Source organism: Drosophila subpulchrella, chromosome 3R, assembly GCF_014743375.2.
Source record: "Drosophila subpulchrella strain 33 F10 #4 breed RU33 chromosome 3R, RU_Dsub_v1.1 Primary Assembly, whole genome shotgun sequence".
Lineage (NCBI taxonomy): Eukaryota > Metazoa > Arthropoda > Insecta > Diptera > Drosophilidae > Drosophila > Drosophila subpulchrella.
The window spans coordinates 10,532,476-10,553,478 of NC_050609.1; the positions used below are offsets into that span (position 1 = coordinate 10,532,476).

Sequence of the window (21,003 nt, forward strand, 5' to 3'; positions counted from 1 at the left end):
GCCTCCACTCGTGTGCACAGCTTGTTTCCGTTTCCGGCGCAGACAACATTTGCTTGGCCCTCACTTGGTCGCCGATAACTTTCAAGTTGGCAAACTACCCACAGCTGTTCGACCCAGTTGCATTGACTTTGATTCGGAATTCCCATTGAAATGCGGCCCATTATCGAGCGTAGAAGAATCTAGTCCCTTAAATTAAAGTAATTAGAAGGTGACCCTTCTTCCACTGTCAATTGAAAAAGCTCTGGGCAGCATTACATTGACACATATCAAAATCCAATGGGGCTCCATATATAATTGATTGGCAAATATGCAGGCCAGGGACTTAGACCAGATAGAAATCTTAGAACCAGACAAAGCAAAAGGCACTGGGATATAAATTCATGCATACATAAGCAGGGATTTGACTTGCCCTCCGCAGGCTGAAGAGTCTGAGTCCTGTCCAGTCGCCTCGGACATGGCCATTAAATTTGGCTTAAATATGAAATAGCTTCGGTCCGTAGAGAGAGAGACACAAGTCTGGCGAGTGTTTATCTTAAAAATTTCAGAAGACCTATGAGCTCTGCGGGGCTGACAGATTGTCCGGAGGAGCGGGTGGAGCTGCAATTTCTGCTTGATTTATGCCCAGCAAATGAAACCACAGGCAACCAGGACAGCCCTTTCCTTTGCCATCGTAGAAGCTCTTCTACGGGCAGGATCTGAAAAACTGTTGCCCAATTTGTCTGGCTGCGTGTGGATGCATTTCCATTTGCCTTTGACTTGAGCGCTCCAGCCCAGCCTCACTTTTGCTGGTATTTAAACAATCTAAATGATGCTCTTGGTCCTGCCAGCAAATTGAAATTTACTGCCCTCTCTTGCTTGACATTGCTAAATGTTTGTTCGGTTCCCCGGGCTTTGGCTTTATCTTTCGCAGTGTCACCATGTCGGGGAGGGAATCACCTACCTATATGGAATGGGACGCAGACCTCGACCTACACAACCGACCTCATTAACATTTTGCTAACAAACGCACCACAAATTATCCCGTTTAATTTATTTTCAAACTCCCCGCTCGTCCGGCAAACTCTAAAAAGAATTCAGAAAAACGGAAAACAGTCGACCACTGGGCAAACAAGGGACGGGAAACAGCAATCACAGACAGAGGAAACACTGTTAAATAAATGAGCAGAAATAAGCAGAAATAAGCGCAATGCAAAGTAACAGACAAACATTAGTTAGCTGGAACTGAAAATTGGCCAACGGCACACGAAAATGGGAATGGGGACTTGGATTTGGTTTTTCTAAACCGCATTCCTGTTGTGATTAAATGCACGTAATTATCCCGACTAATAGTGAAAATGCGGCCAGGGAAAGCTCTTTAAACGGATGCTGTCGGCTTATCAAGTTGAATCCGATTAGGCGCCTTAAATTACGCAAAAATTTGGCATCCAGCTTATGGAGTATAATATATTTATTGTATGACGGGCCAAAGTTATCAGAAGATATCAGAATGTTTACGGCTTTCGTCCAATTTTTGGTGGTAAGAGGGCGGCGACGGCCATTGTTTGCTCTTCATATTAACAATATTGCGCCCGACGACACTTGGCTGACCCTCATAATAAAATAATAGGATTTGCGAGGCGGCCAAACATTTGCATTTTGGCCTCAAAGAACACACTCGCCTGGGCAAACAGTTAACACAAATATGAGGCGGGCCGAGAGACAAAGGTCGTTCGCCAACATGGCCGCCTCCTCGACTTGGCCACGTTTGTGCGGAGTGCATATAAGGATTTTACCCATTTCAAGAACTTTGAAAAATACCTTAATTCATACTTATTTCATAAATGTAGCTGTAGCCGTCAACACAAAATTTATATGGTAACCCAAGGATAATTTATTTTAAAGGATTCCAGTCTTTTAAAATGGAACTCTAGAAACTAGGTCCTCAAAACACAAAAATGAACCTTTAAGTCCTTTTAAATATATATCTTCCAAAAAACTTAGAGATAGGTACAAAAAAGAAGGGTAGATATAGATAACACAAAGGAATTCACAACAAGTTTTCAAAACAGAAAACTTAATCTTCTAAACCTTAAACGTTTTTACTTTAACTTTTGAAATAAGAGAAAGGAAAAATAATATAACTATGTTTATACGTTTTACATTTCTTTTGTTTTCCTAAAACTAGTATATTTTGTAAATTTTAAATATCATAAAAACCCCGCATAAACGTGGTTTAAGTGGTATGTGGGTGTGTGTCTGTGTGCTGAATGAATTTGCCAAGTTTTTGCACTTCGGGCTATTTGCTGGATAAAACTTCCACCGCCAGCTGACTGGAAATAAAACTGCAGACAACCCTTTGCCCTGCAGAAGGGGAAAATTCGATTTGATCCCCTAGCAGTAGCCACTCACCTTTTCCCCTCTCGTGAGTCGACTGCCTAAGCTTCCTACCGCTTTTCCGAGGCGGTAATTAAAAGCAATTTGTAAGTTAAGCCGCCGCACACTCACGTTTTGAGTTTCGGCCCGAAACACAGGAGCAGCCTGGATTTTAGGCGAATAATAACCGGAGAGCCCTGGGGCTGTTTAGTCGCCTTCCAAGGACCGGCCATAACGGAGCATTAAATTTATCAGTTCGTTTAACAGCGAGAAGCGGCAGCTTAAATGCTCAACTTTCGATGGCGGCGGCGGCGGAAGTGTTCCGAAGTCAATTTTTATTGGGCTCCGCTTGTAAAAAGGAGCAAATCTGATACACGAAATTTCAGATATCTACAGGAAATAAAACAAAACGATCGTGGGAGTGAAATCAAATTGAAATTTCTCGTCGCTGCTCCAGACTTTTTGGGGGCAGCTAGGAAGCAAAGGAAAAGGCGATGGCTGGGAAAAAATCAGGCAAGCCAAAGAGAAATCGAGCGAGCCATAAACGGTGGATGATGGGAAAGTGGGGAATGGGAAAGGGAAAAGGAAAGCATCTACCAACTACCGACTACGAAAAGCTTTGGACAGGAACTGGACATGCGGCGCGGAAATGTCTTGGGCAAAAAAGTACGAGTACAAATGCTCCGCGACAGCCAAAAAACAAGAAATGTGAAAAGTTCAAAGACGACGGGGCCAGAGAAAAAATGAAAATTGAATGGCCACGCTCGGTTGGTTTTTTCATCGTGGATCCTGGTGGGAGGAGGTCCCCGTTTCCTTCTTCTTTCCCCTTTTCTCTGCCAGCTCTGTAGTCCTTTGCTAGGACGACCAGGAAGATGGCCATTATACTTTATGCAAATCTTGTGGCAGCTTTAACAAACCTCCGTCCCAGGCCCTGGAAAAAACCGCACAGGAACAGGACGAGCAAAAGCGAGAAGCTGCTGCTTCGTCCTTCGTCCTTCGTCCTTGGTCGCTCGGTTGGCCAAAAGCCGCAGCAGGAACAACAACAACCAGCCAGAGCACCACGCATTTTAATTTAATTAATTTAAATTCTTAATGTGATATCTGGCGCCACCCACTCGCGACGCCTCTAACTCGCAGGGCAACTATCTTGTATATTTAATGGCATTTTTTCGCTGGCACTGCAATTGCTTAATGTTTCGTAAACAATTTTGAGGCGTTGCAAATGAATGGCCACCACGGCGAGGACTCCAGTGTCGAAGTTTTCCGAGCAATTGAAATTGGAGTGGTTCACGCAAATGGCCTTAAAATTCAAATTAGCTTGGTGCACGAGTTCCGTAAGCCGGCACCATTACTCATATGCCGTGTGGGTGACCTTTTTTATTTTCCGGTTCCTTCCGCCTTCACATAAGACCCACAGAAGTTCTCGAAGAGAAGCGGTGTGTGTCTGTAAAATATTAGTGAAAATTCCTGTCAATATATAACCGCAAACATTTCTGTCTATTGAGAAGTTTGATTTACGGCTGAATATGTGTATGAGGATGCGGATGTGTCCTTGTGGCAGATTAATGGCTTGTTTTTCCCCACTTCCCTCGCTTATTAGGCGAACATGTGCGTGCGGTTGAGCGCGTGTTTCTGGGGCAATTGCCAGCATTTCCCAATATTTTCTGAGAACCATAACTACCAAGTCAAGTCCGCACGTTTGTGCGGCTTTAATATTTTTATAACGCCCGAGTTCCGAGGGCTCTTCTATCTGCCTCATATATTGTTTGTGGGCTAGCAGGATGCGAAAGGATTTTATCCTTCATATCCTTTGCTCTTTGCTGTTTGCTGGCTCAGCAAAGGAAAAGCGGGAGTATTGTTTTTATTATTTAATTTAAAGGGGTTGCCAATGCGCTTGAAATATAAATTGCCAAATAAATAACAGGAATTCATAATAAGTTTATGGCCGGCCCATAAGAAGCTGCCTGGATGTTCAGGCATGACAGGGCAATAAAACCGTTTACGACGCCTCTTTCGAACCCCATCCCCATAAACATATATTCCCATACCCATTCGGAATTTGAAGAGGCGAGTCACTGCTCACACGCTTATTACGCATACGCCAAGTGCAGCGTCAACAAGCGTAAATCAAACGTGGCTCAACTCGAACTGGAACTCGAGCTCAAAATGGAACTGCAACTGCAAATGCAAATTGAGAAAACTGTCAGCGGCAGTAGAGGAGGAATCAGAGGAATCAGAGGACTCAGGACTCAGGACTCAGGACTCACAGGACTCCTAGTAGTGCATGCTAAGTGCAAACGTAAACGAAAATAGCTCGGAAAAATAGCATTTCGCTTGCGGATTTATTTGGCATTTCAGAATTTAATGCGAACTCTGCTCAAATAATGTTATGCAAATGATATGTGCATAAAAGTCAAGCTCGATTCTGACAGCGGCCACGCCCCCACGCCTCCACAGCCAAGGCCAGATGGGCGGGGATGAGCTGGAAAATGTGTGGCAGCTTGGCAGCTCTGGCAGCACATGTGAAACCAGTTAGAAAGATGAATAGATTGACTATCGACAAGCGCGAAAGCTTGACGAGTTCACGCCCACCGCTGCATCATCGGGTGGGAAAAGCGGGGTGGGAAAAGCGTGGGAAAAGCGGAAGTAACGAGGGAAAAGCAACGCGGGAGAGCTGACAGCATTTGCATATTTCGGGTGTCAAATGGCAGGACTTCTCCACCTGGCTGATGGAAGCCGATGGCTTTTGGGCTTGGGGTTGGGGTTGGGCTTTTTGGGCTGGAGTTGGGGTTGGGGTTTCGGGTAAATGGCATTCGCTGCTTGAATGACATTTCACTCGTACGCTTTTTGTCATTTTTTCTGCGAAATTGCTGGGAAATTGCTGTGCCGACGTAGCAGGTCCATGGCACGTTTTCCACGCCTCTGCCGTTGACGTGCACTTTTCCGTTGCCCCGAAACCCCCTCTGAAAAGGGGATTTTGATAAATGCACTTACGACTCCGGAGTCAGCCAAGTCACTAGAGCTTACTAACTGTGATGTTCGGGGGTTTTCTTCCGGGGGGCAGCATCCCTTCACTTAATGGCTAGGGTGGGCCCAAATTGCAGGCAATAAAAATGAATTGGCCGCTGCTAGCTGCGCTTTAAAAACAACATTGCACCGCGGGCCAAGAGTCGACACCGTAAATAATTTGCATGCATTAAATATGCAACAAGGTAAAACAACAGAAAATGCAATATGCTGAGAGTGTGGAGTGAGGGCTGGGATCTGGGACCTGGATTTTCCTGGCAGGTGTGGCAACCTATCCCGCGGCTCTCCGCTCCATATGCATGGAAATCTCGGCTAACAAGCCAACTCCGCGCCAAGAAAGTGCCAAACAAAAAAAAAACAGTAGTAAAAAAAAAGGAAAATGTAATGAACATTCCCCCAGTAAACTAAAATATTTGTTCCTCGCTTCGTTTTTGGTTAGTTTTTCTCGGTTTTCCTTCTTACTCCCCGCTATGCATATTTTAAAATGCATTGAAATGCAGATAGCTCGCCAGGTGGGCGGGAGTGGGGTGGTTGATGGGATGGGGGCGTGGCAGGTGGCGAGTAAACACTAAACAAATGGCAACACAAGCAAAGATGCTGATCATATACAAACACTACGACACCGACACCCCCACCCCCACCCACACCCACAGAAACCCAATATGCCCAGCACACATGTACCCACGACACGTGGCAAAAGTTTTAATGAAACAAAGTGTGGCTGCTGTTGCAGGTTGCTATTGCTGTTGCCGCTGTTTCTGTTGCAACTACTTCTGCTCAGGGGCGGAGGCAACCAGCTTTAAGGGGATGTTATAAAAAAAATGCAAGAACGAGTTATATTTCATTGGTAGCCAAAAGATACTCTTTTATTTTAATTAAGCTTTGAATGAAAGTAGACTATTAAAGGCCAAGATATATAAAAATAAATACAAGAAACCCTTTTTATTAATGTTATATTGTCACCTTTATAATTATAATTATTATAAATTATTATAAATAACTTAACATTTAAAATATGCCTTAAAAGCCCATAGCTTTCCATATAAATGGGGAAACAGTACAAGACCATACATATTTTCTACAGTTTTTTAAAACAAAAAAAAATATTTTCTTTCTAAATTATTAAAAAATATTTAACTAAAACTCGTGGTGTAAAATTTAAAAATCATCTTAAGTATTAGTATACAACTTGTTGATTTAATATTTGTAATATTGAGTGCATTGTTTTTATTCCCTTTGACTTGAAAACAAAACTCTTTCATATTAAGTTGTACAAGTGTTTTAAGCGTGTTTTGAGCTCCGAGAAAAAGTCTGCATCCCTTGCCTGAAAAATCGTGGGAAAAATGGTCTGTCGTGTAAACGGAACCGCAGAACCGAACCGAGAGCAGAGGCAGCTTGCCGCGGAGGCTGCAACCGCGCAACGGAAATGAGAAAACGCTGCATGTGCGGGCTTTGCGTCCGCCGAAAATAATGCAACAAATTTAGTGAGCTGACTGGGAAATGGAGTGCATGCATATATCAGTCGCCGGTGACAGCGTTCCCAGCTGCTCCTCATTGTCAACCGCACTGCCGCTTGCCGGCACAAAACAATTCGAGTCGCACGAAAGTGCATCTGAATCCAAAACTATAGCTGCAGCCGCAGAAAAGCACAGGGATGCGTCGAGGAGATGCCTCTACAGATTTCGGCAAAACAATTTCAAATGCCTCGCATCGAATCGATTCAGACTCTTTCGTTTGCTCGCGGCCACGAAAACTGCGACTGCAACAGAAACAGAAACTGAAACTGAATCAGAACTGAACAGATCCAAATAGGTTGGGGACAGAGGCCTCCGGCGAAAGTATGCCAATGCACTTCGTTTACAAAAGCAGGTGCAAATGCCACAGTCACCGCTGCTCGCGAAGCTCAACCACCATTACCTGGTTAAGGGGGCCGGAACAGAACGGCCTGAGAACGGGAGATATGGTACAGGGAGAAGAATTTTGAGAAAAGGTTCCGAAAAAATATACTAGGAGGGTTCTAAAATCATAGACCTGCAATACTGAAAAAAAAAATACTATTGCTTCCACAGATTTTTGAACCATTTAGTATTTTTTAAATATTGGTAAGAACGTTTTTGCAATATTAAACCATCAGTTTACTTTTATATTACCGTACTATGTTTATAAAAATTTTATAATGAAATTATCAGCGCTTCAATTGATTCGGCATTATACTCAAACAAAAAAATAATAAAAATAAAAATAATTTAATTCTATACCTGACACAATCTTCTGATCTATTGTATCCTGGCAGAAAACTCGCTTTCCGAAAATGTAATATTTGATATAACATATGTAATATTTCTGTATACTTTATGCCTGTTTGGATTCATATTCTTGATTTGTAAGGTGTTTTACCTTAACCAATTTACACCAGTCGGGAAACTATTGTCAAGTATTGTTGTTGAGTAAATATTAAGCCGTAAACAGGCGTTCTTTTCAGTGCACTTCACTGCAAGCAGCGTCGCTATTTATGCAACAATGTTGACGGGGCTGCATCCCCTTTTTCGCCGCCCCTCGTCATGTCGTTAGCTGCTAAAAACCCCCGCCACGTAAAGTGTGTGTTTGTGCACGATATAAATTATTTAAGCAACAAACTGTGCTTTTCGCACCACTTTCGCCGCAGAATGCTGAGCATATCACCGCTGTTTGCAGGCAGGTGGAAATCAATCGGCACTGAAAGAGGATTGAATATCCCCGCCATTGTCGTGAGTGTTGCGCAGACAATGGGTCTCACATGGTCGAGCTGGAAACGCGTTTCAAAATAGAGTCTATTGTGCGGTGCAGCTGCAATGTTGTATGAATTTTTGATGTAAGTGCTCGATGTGCGAGTGTATTTGCTGGGGGGGAGGGGGGTTGCCTTAAAGGGTGTGTGCGTCAGTGCGAGTGCGCACTGTACGGTGGACTCATGGACTCATGTGACACAGTTTCCGCGACAGCGAGGACAAAACCCATTCGAGCTCATTTTTCAGCACGGACAGAGAGAAAGTGTTCGGCGCGGAAGTGGCGAAAGTTTCTGCGTTTTCTGCAACGCACGCGACTAGCTACGTGAGCCAGTGGAGGGTATGAATTTAAGAACTCTTAAATTCGAGCTCGGATTTAAGTGCAGCACGGGAAGAAACAGAGATTGCCTTTTTAGGACCCAGCACTAGTCATTATTTTGATGGACTAAGGGACTTATCTTAGAAATGAAATCCCCCTTCTTCTTAATTTGAGGACTTTCAGAAATGGGGGCTTTAAAACTTATATTCCTCATACTTAAGTTATATCTTTACCAGTTATTAAATTATAAGCTGAGACAAATATTTACAAATAAAATCATTTATATATTCAAATTATTTGACTTTCTTAAGAACTTAAAATTCTTGAAGTTTTAAACAGCAATTTTGTAAACACAACCCATTTCAAGCTGTATTTATTATTTTAATACGAGTATCACCAAATTCTAGGAGAAATGCCCAAAGTGGTCAAATTTTTCAACAGTGCAACATTACGGATTTTCCGTTTGAGAGACAGCAATAAAGTTTGCCGTTCCATCGAAGCTCCTCTCCTTTGTTTCCACCAGCTTTGCCCAGTTTTAATGAAATTTCGTGCATAGTTGAAAACCACTTTAAAATTGTTTAATGCGCCTATGCCCCGCCCACACATTTTGGCCTCCCTGACGCCCCCCATTCCGCCCCCAAAAAAGGCTTACGCACACCCACTACCCAGCACACACAAATCACCTTCCTGCCATTTGGGCTTCTCGGTGCGAAGTGGTTTGCATGTTTAATGCATTTCATGCATGCAATTTAAGGCCAACTGCATTTTTGGTCATTTGAAAAATATGTGCTGGAGCCTCGACATGTGCCACTTGGGTCGTTTTGGCCCGAATGACCGAAGGCAACGGCGAAAGGAGGCGGCTACCCGAGAGTGTTGCCCGGAATTCATATGCAAAACTCTAATTTCGGCATTCGCCTCAAAGGGGACGGGCTGCATATCGCGTCGCCTGCAAAACCCAGACATATTTATGCAGGCCGAGATATTAACGCAGGGGTCGGCTCGTATTTCGACGGGCAGTCGAGAAACTCGAGAGTGTCCTGAAAATAAAAGAGATTTAAAGTGCTCCGCCAGGACCCGTTCGACACTTTTTATAGACGGTGCTTCGGGGAGTTTTAGGGGTAGATTGCTTTTCTGGAGATTTATGTTACATAGAGAATAAGGAGTTGGTTTTGTGGTTTATTTAGTTTGTGATCTTTATCTAAGCCACAGAACTCGGTGAAAATATAATGGTTATGCGTAAAAACAGGTAATACGAAAACTTTTGAGTAGTGAGTATCTGTTATTCGGTTTTACTACTCCCTCACTTTACTACCCCCTCTGAATGTGCCTCTTAAAGTTCATTTGACTGCAAAATTTGTGCAATTTCACACAAGCGTGCGCTTTTGTGCCGAGACAATATAAAATCTGAGGGTCGACAAATTCGCACGGCCATGTCCAGCATTAAAGCCCCAGCAATTTCGCCCGCTTCCTTTGTGTCCTCCCCGCCCACACCCCCGCCCCTTCCCGCAAAATGATGATCTGCGAAAATGTCCTTTTATGTCCGCTGGGCGCTAAGGACCTGTAAAAGTGTCTCTTAAGAAGGGGGCGGCTAAGAGCAGACAGGTGGGTCAAAAGGGGGCGGCAGATGGCCGTGTCCAAGGGTATCGTAAAAGATAAAAAGAGGGGGGCGGGGAGGCATAGACACAGACCCACACAAACTGGGGAAAAGTGCAGTCGGCGGAGGGGGCAAAGACTTTTGGCCTGTTTGCTGATGTTGCCGTTTTCTCGGGGCGACTCCTTGGGGCGTCTTTTGGACCAAAGAGGAGTCCTGGAAGTCGCCTCCTGCAGCAGTTCCTGTAATCAAATTTGTTACGCTGCGTTGGTGTCCTGTTGCCGCGCAGGACCTGCTCTTGAACTGCATTTAGCCGGGCTGCTCTAACCATTTGTTACGCGCCGCTGCGCTCATTTGTCGCCGAAAGCCGGCCAAACAGATACTGCGTGCCTGGGTGAGACTGTTTTTCTTGCCGCCGTTTGAAAGTGGCTTTAAGCTGCCGCTGCTTTCGTTGCTGGGCGACAGCAATTTTCGCGTTGGCCATGTTGCCACGAACAGGACAGGACGGGTCAGGACAGCAACAATGCCCCCGAGGGCACGGCGAGTGCGTTAACACACTCTGACGGGTCACACGCACCGAACACCGAGCATCGAGCACCGAGCAGCAGGGTCAGAGGGGCCAAGACACAGGACGAGTGGCTTCCGTCCATATCCGCCATATATAGCTATATGGACAGCCATCTCCCCTTCTCACATAACGCGTCAACGTTCCGGTCTGTGCGTTCAGCGCGTTTATTGCCATCCTGGGAGTCCTGGGGCCTCGTCTCGCCGTAAACGCGAAGGACTCGCTGCTACATTTTTATGCTAATTGAAACCCATTCAGATGGAAACAAATTGCCATCGATAGACGGACCCTCTAAGCAATGAGTGTGGGTGCACTCAACAAAATACTAGTTTGCTTGACTACCAGTTACTACTTAAAGTTGGGTTTGATTACCAACTACTTTGATTTAGGAAAATTACATTGAGTTTAAAGTATCTTACGATATTTTATCACATAAGCATAATATTTCTCATATAATATGAATAAGCGAGCCACGTTTAACATTTTAAAACATTTAACTTTGATTTAAGAAATGTTGTTTATTTATCATTTGTATAATTATATGAATAAGCGAAGAATATACTTTTATAACCTTCTTAAATATTTAAAGATGATTTAAAAATATAATATATTAATATTTTTTATAAAATAGGTAATTGCTGTGGCCTGACACATTTATTTCGACCTTAAATCATGCTTAAAAATGACAGAAAAAATTTGTTTGATTTATAAGACAATTAAGTGCGTGAAATACAGCCGGGCTCTAATTATAATTTATTTTATTTACTCATTGTGTATCCTGGTTACGCCCGTACACTTTCTAATTAGAGTAATGAACAACTAAAAACAATAGCCAATTAAATCGCTAAAATTATTTGGCAATGCAATTGTTTAAAATAGCTGGTGAATATTTGGGAATGTATTATTTTAGTGAACATATGTAATTAAGTTTGGTTTTGCAGTGGCGATCATTCAAATTGATGGGTAAAGGTTATTGTGATTTATTTATTTGATGCACACTACTTTGTGATACCAATATGGTGTGAGCCCCAAATTGGAGTGTGCACAATGAGTTTAGACTCACTGATATTGTTAAGTTTGTTTCCCGTGTAGAGCCGCAACCTAACCCGCTTTTCCGATTTTCCATTTTCCATTTGCAGGCAGCAACAGCCGCTCGATGAGCAACGTGCAGCAGTCGGCGGTGGCGCCCTCCACCCTGACCGCCACCCTGCCCCGCTTCCTGTCCCGCGGACACACCTACCGCGCCGTCGTCGGGGACACCCTGGTCCTGCCCTGCCAGGTGGAGAATCTGGGTGAGTTTCGGGGGGCTACTCCTATTGGATACTACATGTATAATTAATCCGACGCCTCTCATGTACTCACATTATATGTGAAAATGTGATCATGAAAATACGTGTGGAGCTGGGCCTACAGCAATAATAGTTATAATAATAATATTTTCGACGGGCGGCAGGCGGTGCGAATTATGCAAAATATATGCAAATATGCTTAGGCAAAATGTCACTTCACATAAATTTAATATTCGAGCACGGCGACAACATTTGGCCAACCAACAGCTGTCAGCAGCCTGTCGTTCTGGCCTGCGTTCTGGCCATCCGACACATCGACACATTTTTCCCTTCGCATTTATAAATCGGCCGGCAAAATATGCAACCTCACACATATTGGCAGCAAATAAATTTGGCTGATTAACGCCGCCCGCCGCAGTGGGATGGTCGATGGTTGATGGTCGCTGGTCGTTTGTCATGACCAAATGGAGTTTAGTTTAGTTTTAGGTTTAGCATCGATTCGATTCGATTCGCCAGTTGATAGATTTCCATTCCGGATCCACATTCGAATCCGAATCCGAATCCGAATCCGGCCTACTGCAGGCAGTCAAATGGCAAACGAAATGCAATCCAAGCGTGAATGCAGCTGGGCTGCAAATAAAATGACATTTGATTGCCCATGGATGCATGAATGGCTGCGCTGCCGTTTGAGAGACATATTGAAATATGCAGCAATGCCAGCAATGTCTTTCTCGGCTTCAATTAGCAGGCAGCCTAATGTAAAAATTTCAAAACGGATTGCAATTTATGCGCTTTGATGCCTGACTTTTGCATATGAATATCTTAATTAACGAAATTCCAGAGCGCACTCAAGCGAGCATACATATATGATATCCTACCTGATGGATCAAGGTCTCAAAAACAAAGGCAGCTCGATTCAGGTCAAATTGGGTTTGCTGTCCGGGCTAAGTTTATTATATCGCTAAGTGCCGCAAAAACTTTTAGCCAGCTCCATCATTCTATCATCGATGTGGTCAATATGCTGGGCGTTGTTGGCAAACAACTGGCTTTGGTCAGGATGAGGCGAATGAGGAGGAGTCCTCCATCAGGAAGTCACCAAGCGGATAGTACCCGAGCCGGGGCCAATGAAAATCGAATTTTAATCAATTAAAGGCGGTCGTCATATTTGCCCCGGCTAAACAATTTCAACTAATGTTGACCGAGCTGATGGCTTTCCTTCGCTCTAGTCATTATCGCTATCGAACCGCTTTAATTTTGACCCAGTTGAGCGAAAAACAAGGGGGAAAAGTTTTAAAAAAGCGACTGCTGTTGACATGCCAATAAATAAAATGCAATTAACCGTTCGCAGCAAATGAAAATAAATTGCACATTGATGGCAGCGACGACAGTCCGCGCAGCATGCACTCCAGTGCCCAGATTGACATCAGTCAAAGTTTCCCATTCCGCGATTGTGGAAAGCCAATGTAGATCAAACGGATGGTACACGGCGGAAAAAGGTGGGGTATTGGCAGAGTAAGAGTTGAGAATATATCAGTTTAGGTAATTTTACTTTCCTGGTGTACTAAATATTGATTAAGAGCAAAAAATTAAAGGAAGTCTATGGTTGTAAACCGCAAAAATCTATCTATTAAATACTTATAGCCTTATGACATCCATTTACTTACTGTTTTCTTAAAGATTTTTGCTAACTTTTCTAAATATGGTGCTCAAATAAAACATTTACAAATTTTTATAATGGATACGCTTTGTGTTGCCATTAAATCCAGCAGTTAGTCGAAACTTGAGCAAGTGTCATAAGGCTTTAAAAGGGAATTGGGTTATAACAAAGCTTCAAAGATAACCTTCCCAGTTATTTTCTCTGAGTGCATGTCCAACAAATGCCGTATGTATTTCCGTTTGTACCAGCTTGTTTGTGCGTGGCTTTTTTCTTTTGAAAAATATTTTCATTTAATTCGATTCACTTGCCGAGGCATTAAAGTGCAATGATTTCCCATTAACGCCTGATGTTTCGACTTTTTGTGAGGCTGTTTCAGCTGTTCAACACACATTTCCAATCTGCGCCTTAAGCTGTCATTTGAGCTCAGCTCGGGTTTATAATTCGCCCAGCTTTATAATTCTCTATATGCATCAGACGGCACGTGATGTTGATTCGTTTGACTGAGGCTTTAGTGGCAGATTGGGATATAAGGAGCATCCTGCTGGTAATTTAACTAGAATATCTCTGAAAGTTTGTTGCCAAATAATCAAGATAATAGCGAAACATCAACGGCAGGGAGTAATTTGATATGTAGACAACACTGTGGCTTCCACCATTTGTTGCCAGAAATCTCCCCCAATGCACTTTAACTCCTGTTGTCGATGTTCCTGGTTGTCCACTGGGTGTGTGTGCACTTTTTGCACTCCACTGTCATCAATCCGCTTCAGCTTTTAACGACGGGTGACATGGCGTGGTTTGATTGCAGCTTTCATGCCCCAAGAGCCCCCGGCGAGGTCAAGCAGAAAGAGGGCGACGGGGCAAGCCTTTAATCCAATAAAAGAAATTAAGTATCAAATGGTCTATGAAGCCGTTCATTGATTGCCGTTCGCTATAGTACGATGTATTCGTATGTGTACCTACATTCGTCACATTCACATATGTGCGAATCAAACACGAATACGTCATGTTGTCACCCGGTGAATGGCGTACAAAAACGCTGCTCAATAAATATTGAGCGCGGTTATAAATTGAATTTTCATTGGTCAAGAGGCTAGCAAAAAAGTATTGACTTGCCAAATTGCTTTCGCCTAAGGTCTATTGAAAAGGGGTCCCTAGAATGTGGGTAACTCATTTAGGAATTCGAGCCCATCTTGCAGGACCCAGAAAATATGAACATTTTGCGGGCTTAACTCGCCTGAAAATTCATATGTCGATATTGACGGGCTATAAAATGAAATTTTTATGGCATTCCCCACTCACTCCAACAATATCAATATACAGCCATTAGACTCTAATAAAATGCAGGACCGGAAGCCGGCGAGCTCTATTATAAAATCAAAATAAAACCCTCCACCGCCACCTGCGCACCCACAAAATGCCGGGCAATTGGAGGTCCAGAGGTCTGGAGTCGATTCAATAATAATCGAGCCCCAATAAAATGATGATTGCTCGGGTTTAAGCCGCAGTTTATGGGGGTCTCTTTGAGGAGGTATTTTATTTTGAGCAACTTAAGCGAGTATTTTATTTGCATTTGAAGAGGGCTGCGTTTCCTTTGCCCTCGACCTCTGTTAATAACCGGAAGGAAAGAGCACACTCATTATGGAGGCGAATGCATTTTAAAAGCGGCATTAATAATGCATTACTTTAAGCTGTGATTATTTAATGGCAGCTTAAGGTCAGGAAAATGTCAGCTGGCAGTGGGGGAGCAAACGCACAAATGTAGTAAATATGTGCGAGCGGAGGTCGGGAAAATAAAAACATTTCATTAAAATTTCATATTTCGAATGCTGAAAATCATATTCCAACCAACCGTTGACCGTTCAACCGAAGGACGAAGGACGAAGGACGCAGGACGATGCCGACCCACCCACCCTTACATCGGGTAAACGTGGACGACGTTGTATTTACACAACTCTGATTTCGGTTTTACAGCACGTATACGTAATACGTCCGTGCGGCGCTATTTCACGTTTGTTTTTTTAATATTTCCATAATAAATACAAGTTCATAAATTTGTTGGAGGCTGGCCGAGCGGTGCGGTGCGCCGAATGCTGGGCTGTCGGTCTCTCATTCAGGACTTAAGCACACAAAATAAATAAACATATTATACGCCACTTAATCTCATTTAACAAATTCTCGTTTGCCTTTTTGTGGCGACGACGACAATAAAAGCGATCCGAGTGGTATAAAATATGCAAAGAACGAAAAGAATAAAAAAGCAAAGAATTATGCCAACAACATCTGCAAAATTATGTCATTTATATGAGCAAACATACTAAAAAATAGATGAAAACAGAAGCCCACACATATCCTGCCGCTCCTGCCGTTGGCAGGACCTCGGCTCAGGATAGACAAACAGAACGGAATCTGCAGAAAGACGGAGAGATAGATATGTATCTGTGAGGACGAAAACTATTTTCGCTTGCTACTTTCCACTTTCCTCACCCAACTTTCCCTGCCACAGTGACAGCTGAAAGTATATGTCTACGCTGGCAGCAAAATGCTTCATGTTTATATTGCGGCATTTTACAATAAATTTCGTAGCCAACGAGAAGACACATTCTGCTCTATATTTTTCATCTGCTTATAGGACCCCCTCTTCATTTTTCCCTACTCCATTTATATATATATCTCTATCTCTTGCAGGCAATTTCGTTCTTCTGTGGCGACGAGGAACAAATGTGCTCACCGCCTCCAACATTATGGTTACAAGGGATGAGCGCGTAAGACTGATAGATGGTTATAATTTAGAGATATCCGATTTGGAGCCCCAAGATGCCGGGGATTATGTTTGTCAAATCAGTGACAAAATAAATCGTGATCAAGTGCACACAGTTGAGATATTGGGTGAGTACACGTCGGCATGTTTGCACAGCATTAGGGCACAGATTTCCATTTGACAAGTGCCCCTAAGTCGCACACATCAATTAGCCACTGGGTTACTGATTTACTGATTCTCGCCCCCAGTTCCGCCCAGTGTACGGGCCATCCCCACATCCGGACAGCTGCAGGCCCGCAAAGGAGGACCCATTACGCTGGAGTGCAAGGGTTCTGGTAATCCGGTGCCATCCATTTACTGGACCAAGAAGGTTCGTTACACATCGCTTTGTCCTCTGGCCGGGGAAACTCCGATGCCATTTTAAGTGAATTTCATTTAGTTTAATTGAATTTATTTCAACTGTTTCGCAACTGTTTCGCATCGTTATGTAAATTTAAATTGCGTTCTCCTCGCAACGCGGGGTCAGTTGTTAAGTTGTTAAGCACTTTCCCTTTTCAGATTTCACTTTCACTCGCTTTTAAGCTCTTGAGAGCCCGCCAACTTTCCTGGCGAACGGAAAGGGGGGTAGAGAAAAGTTCAGCTCAGCCATTTTGGATGGCCAAAAGTTCGTTATTAATTAAATATGATTCGCCTACATTAAAGTCACACACAGCACGGGCCAGGTCTTTATGCGTGTGTGTTGTTTGCATTATAAATCAACAACATATCTCATCACTCACAGTTTTCAGCACTTTCCCCGTCGAAATCTCCGCTCGGCAGCAGGGAGCAAACAAAAAGCGTGATGATAAATCGCAGGACCCCAACAATCTACGATTGCGGCATGTGGCTGTAATGGGGGGCAATTATGAATTCAACAAACACATAATTTTACGCATGAGCCAACAAAGGGATAACATATTTGCCAGCCATTCAAAGTGGGCCGAAACGGGAGCGGGCCAAATGAATTTATGCCGACTTATATGACTTGCAAATGCGGATGCGAGTTGGCAATTAGTTTTCGCTGCTAATTTCGAGAAGTTTATCAAGTTGCCAACTGGAGCGTAGAGACACAAAGGCAGCCGGTTTCTTAACATTACCCATTGCCATTACCCATAAACCATTGTACTGAGTGGAGCCATTTATTCGGGATGGGATCCGAATCTGGCATTGATTCGATGCCAGCGAATTTACACTAAATCACTGTCAGCAACAGCCACTTGCAAATGCGGAGTAGGTGAGCTGAGATTGCAGGTTGCCAGTAGTCAGTTGCCAGGGAGAATTGCTTGCTCGGGTTCAAAGCGTAATTAATGCGATATGCGATTCATAGACCCACAGAATGAACCCGTACATGGGACCCAAGGAATTGCCAGTTGACCCAGTCACTGTCACTGCCATTCAGGCAGTTAGCACGTACACAAAGAGGCTTGCACTCAGAAAACAGGTCAATAGTTCAGGAATAGATTAATTCGAAGAAAAATAAAATACAAGCAATTACAAAGCTTTGATGGCCATATGACACTTGCTTATGATGCTTATGTTCATGTGACACTCTGTTAATATTTGACTAACTGACTAAATTTATTTATAAAAGTTATTGCAACCTATGTATATCGTATCTGTAAACCTATATCTTTTGATTCAATTTATATTTTTATTTATATTTTCTTTAGGTTTAATGCTAAGTATTGCTTTTTTGACATGCGGTAATCCGTTAAGTATTTTAAATTAGCAAAACCAATATACTTATGACTTGGACCCTGAGCGCTCTTAATAGCTCAGTGTTCACTTTCAATTCTGGGATAAATAAAAATTTAAATTGCACACTTTAGTAAGTATTTTCTTAGTGCAACTGCTTCTATTCGCATACAAACTTTCAATAAGGCAAGTGTCGGAGTAAGCACTCCTCGAACAGGAATGTGTGTGCCATATACGTCTATGTCAGAGTCCCAGCATTTGGGTAAAAGTCTCGTTTGCATTACTGCACTTTGGCGCATTTGACATTTCCGTTCGATTTGTTTGCTCCTAGGCAGGTACGATGAGTTACCTATGTACGATATGGGGAAGGTCCTGCTCGTCCTTCTCGTCCTTTTCCACCTGCACCCGCTCGCCTGGAGACACTGCCAAGTTGGGTGTCACTCCATGGCGCTGCGTTCCATTTCAATCTGCCCCAGCATTTCCGTCCTGTTTTCGGCTGTCTTTGGAGCACACGTTGACACGTGTTCCCCCAGGGGCGGCACTTGGCCCAAACCAAGCCAAATCGAGCCAAGCCAAAAGCCGGTTGCCAAAGAAAAGACGCTCGCAGCCAGAAAGCCAGGCAGCTAGAATGCTAGAAAGCCAGAAAGCTGACTTGCTACAACGCCCTTTTTGGCCCTTTGAGACCCGCTCCGATGTCTGTGTTTACATCCAGTTTTGCATGCTCCACATCCAATATTTGTGCAACTTGCCCTTTGGCCCCTGCCCCCTGCCCCTTTTACACTGTGCAGCAGGAGCAAGTTTTTCGCTTTTCGTCGGGGTGGATGTCTTCATTTGGGTTTTGTTTCGTTTCATTTCATTTCGCCTCTGCACTCTTTCGCTTGCCAACAGCATTTGTCTTTTGACATTTGCTACTTGCACTCTCGCCGACTTCATTTTAGCCGGGCCAAAAGATGTCTGCGATTGATTCAATTTGTTGCCACTCTGTTTACAAAGCGTTACAGAATATTCCACCCCTTTTTCCTGTTTTTTTCCATGTCCTCGCAGAGCGGCGCAAACAAGTCGACGGCCAGGATCGGCGACGGACCCATTTTGACCCTGGAGAAGCTGGAGCGCCAGCAGGCGGGAGTCTACCAGTGCACCGCCGACAACGGCGTGGGCGAACCGGTCACAGTCGACATGCGGCTGGATGTGCTGTGTAAGTACCTATGAGGACTTTTTATAGACTTATTTATTAAATTAAGATATTAGATTTTAGATATTAAGGACCAGATTATATGAAATCAGTTCTTACACATTTAATTTCAGGCTGTTTAAGAAAGGATTTTCTATATATTCTGAAATATGTTGGTAAAAAGTCAAAATAAAATAATATTTCTAGTAATCCACTTCAATGAAATTTACCGTATCTTAAAAAGCATGAGCTGGAAGATATAAAATTTTATGTAGGAAGTTATTTAAGTGTATAAGGGCTCAGTATCTGCACCGCGAAATCTGTCATTAATCATTGAGTGAATAAAGCAGCAACTTGAAATCTATTTTTGGGGATAACTTAACTTTCGTTTTGCAACTGCAGATGGAAAAAAGTGAAAAAAATCTACAAGGCAGAGGAGAGGAAAAGTTTCTTAGGGCAAAAGAGTCTCGCGGGTCTCGTAAATCAGTGCCTTAAAGCTGCTGACTGCAGCGGGAATCCAAAGCCAAGACCAGAAACCGCTGTGCAGATACAAGACTCGACCCGAGATACTCGATGCATGCAACAATGCGGCACCGCCGATTCGATATAGACAAATGCGGGGCAGAAAACAATTTGAACGGGATAAGAAAGCCGAGACCAAACGGAGTCTTAGCAACTGTATATAAATTGATTTTTGACTGTAATCAGATTGCTGCTTCGTGTGCTAAATTCCTCTACCGCCTCTCTTTGTTTCTTTCTCTGTGTGTCCCTGCCATCCCTGCCATCCTGCAACCTGACGGATGCCTGGGTATCTGGGTGCAGATCCCCCGGATATTCAAGTGGAGAAGTCCTGGATACACTCGGGCGAAGGATTCGAGGCGAAGCTCGTTTGCATTGTTTACGCTGATCCAGTCGCAACGGTTTGTTGGCTCTTTGAATGCACCGTTCCATTCGTTCCATTGTGCCCAGATAGTTTTTGTTATTTTTCGTGGATTTTTAGATTATTACGATTACGGGGCCTTGGGCAGGCAGTCTCATCCCGCCCTCCCCATCGCCCCGCCTTATGCAAGAACTTTGTTTTCAGGTCACTTTTTCCAGTTTTTCCTGTTTTTCTTGTTTTTCTTGTTTTTCATTTATTCAGCTTTTCGGTTCTGTTGTGTTGTGCTGTGTTCAGTTGCCTTTTCCTCACAGGCTTTGTGCCACTCTGGCCTGCAATTCCTTTCTCCGATGTCTTGCTGTGGCAAATTAATGCCATTTTTATTTGCCCAACTTTCATTTCATTTCGTTTTTTCGTTTCGTTTCGAATTGTGGCAGGAAGAAGTTACTGCAAGTGGGTCAAATTTTGAGTTGAATTTATTAGTTGCAATCGCAGTGGCACTCAATTGACATGTGCTTCATCTTCATCTCGATCATCGCCATCGTACAGTCACTTCCCAAGCTAATCCACAGACCTTCTCGCTGCAGGTGTCCTGGTACCAAAACTCATTTCCGATCCAAACGACGGACAGGCGCACCATGAACACCAGGGCCAACCGGCACACACTCACCATCCGGCACATCCAGCAGGAGGACTTCGGAAACTACAGGTGAGTGAAGCCCTGGAGTCCGGCATCTGGAGCTCTGGAATCGACGGGGACAACTTGTGGCTTACAATGAACTTTGCTGGCCAGCGTTGATTTAGTCAATTTGACAACTTTGGCTACAACTTATTCCACTTTTTGCCAGCCAGTTAGCAGTTCGAAGTTGCCACTTGTCTGAGTTTGTTCCCGGGGAACGAG

General features: G+C 43.6%; 1 protein-coding gene across 1 annotated transcript in view; it reads left to right on the forward strand.

Annotated features, from left to right (window-relative positions):
- Positions 1 to 21,003, forward strand: part of LOC119557320 (hemicentin-1) — a 65,817-nt gene that overhangs the window by 40,751 nt on the left and 4,063 nt on the right. Inside the window, exons 3-8 of the mRNA XM_037870043.1 lie at positions 11,756 to 11,908; positions 16,248 to 16,448; positions 16,569 to 16,690; positions 19,099 to 19,249; positions 20,048 to 20,145; positions 20,690 to 20,811. Coding sequence (XP_037725971.1) covers positions 11,756 to 11,908; positions 16,248 to 16,448; positions 16,569 to 16,690; positions 19,099 to 19,249; positions 20,048 to 20,145; positions 20,690 to 20,811 — 847 coding nt within the window. The remainder of the gene's footprint in view (positions 1 to 11,755; positions 11,909 to 16,247; positions 16,449 to 16,568; positions 16,691 to 19,098; positions 19,250 to 20,047; positions 20,146 to 20,689; positions 20,812 to 21,003) is intronic.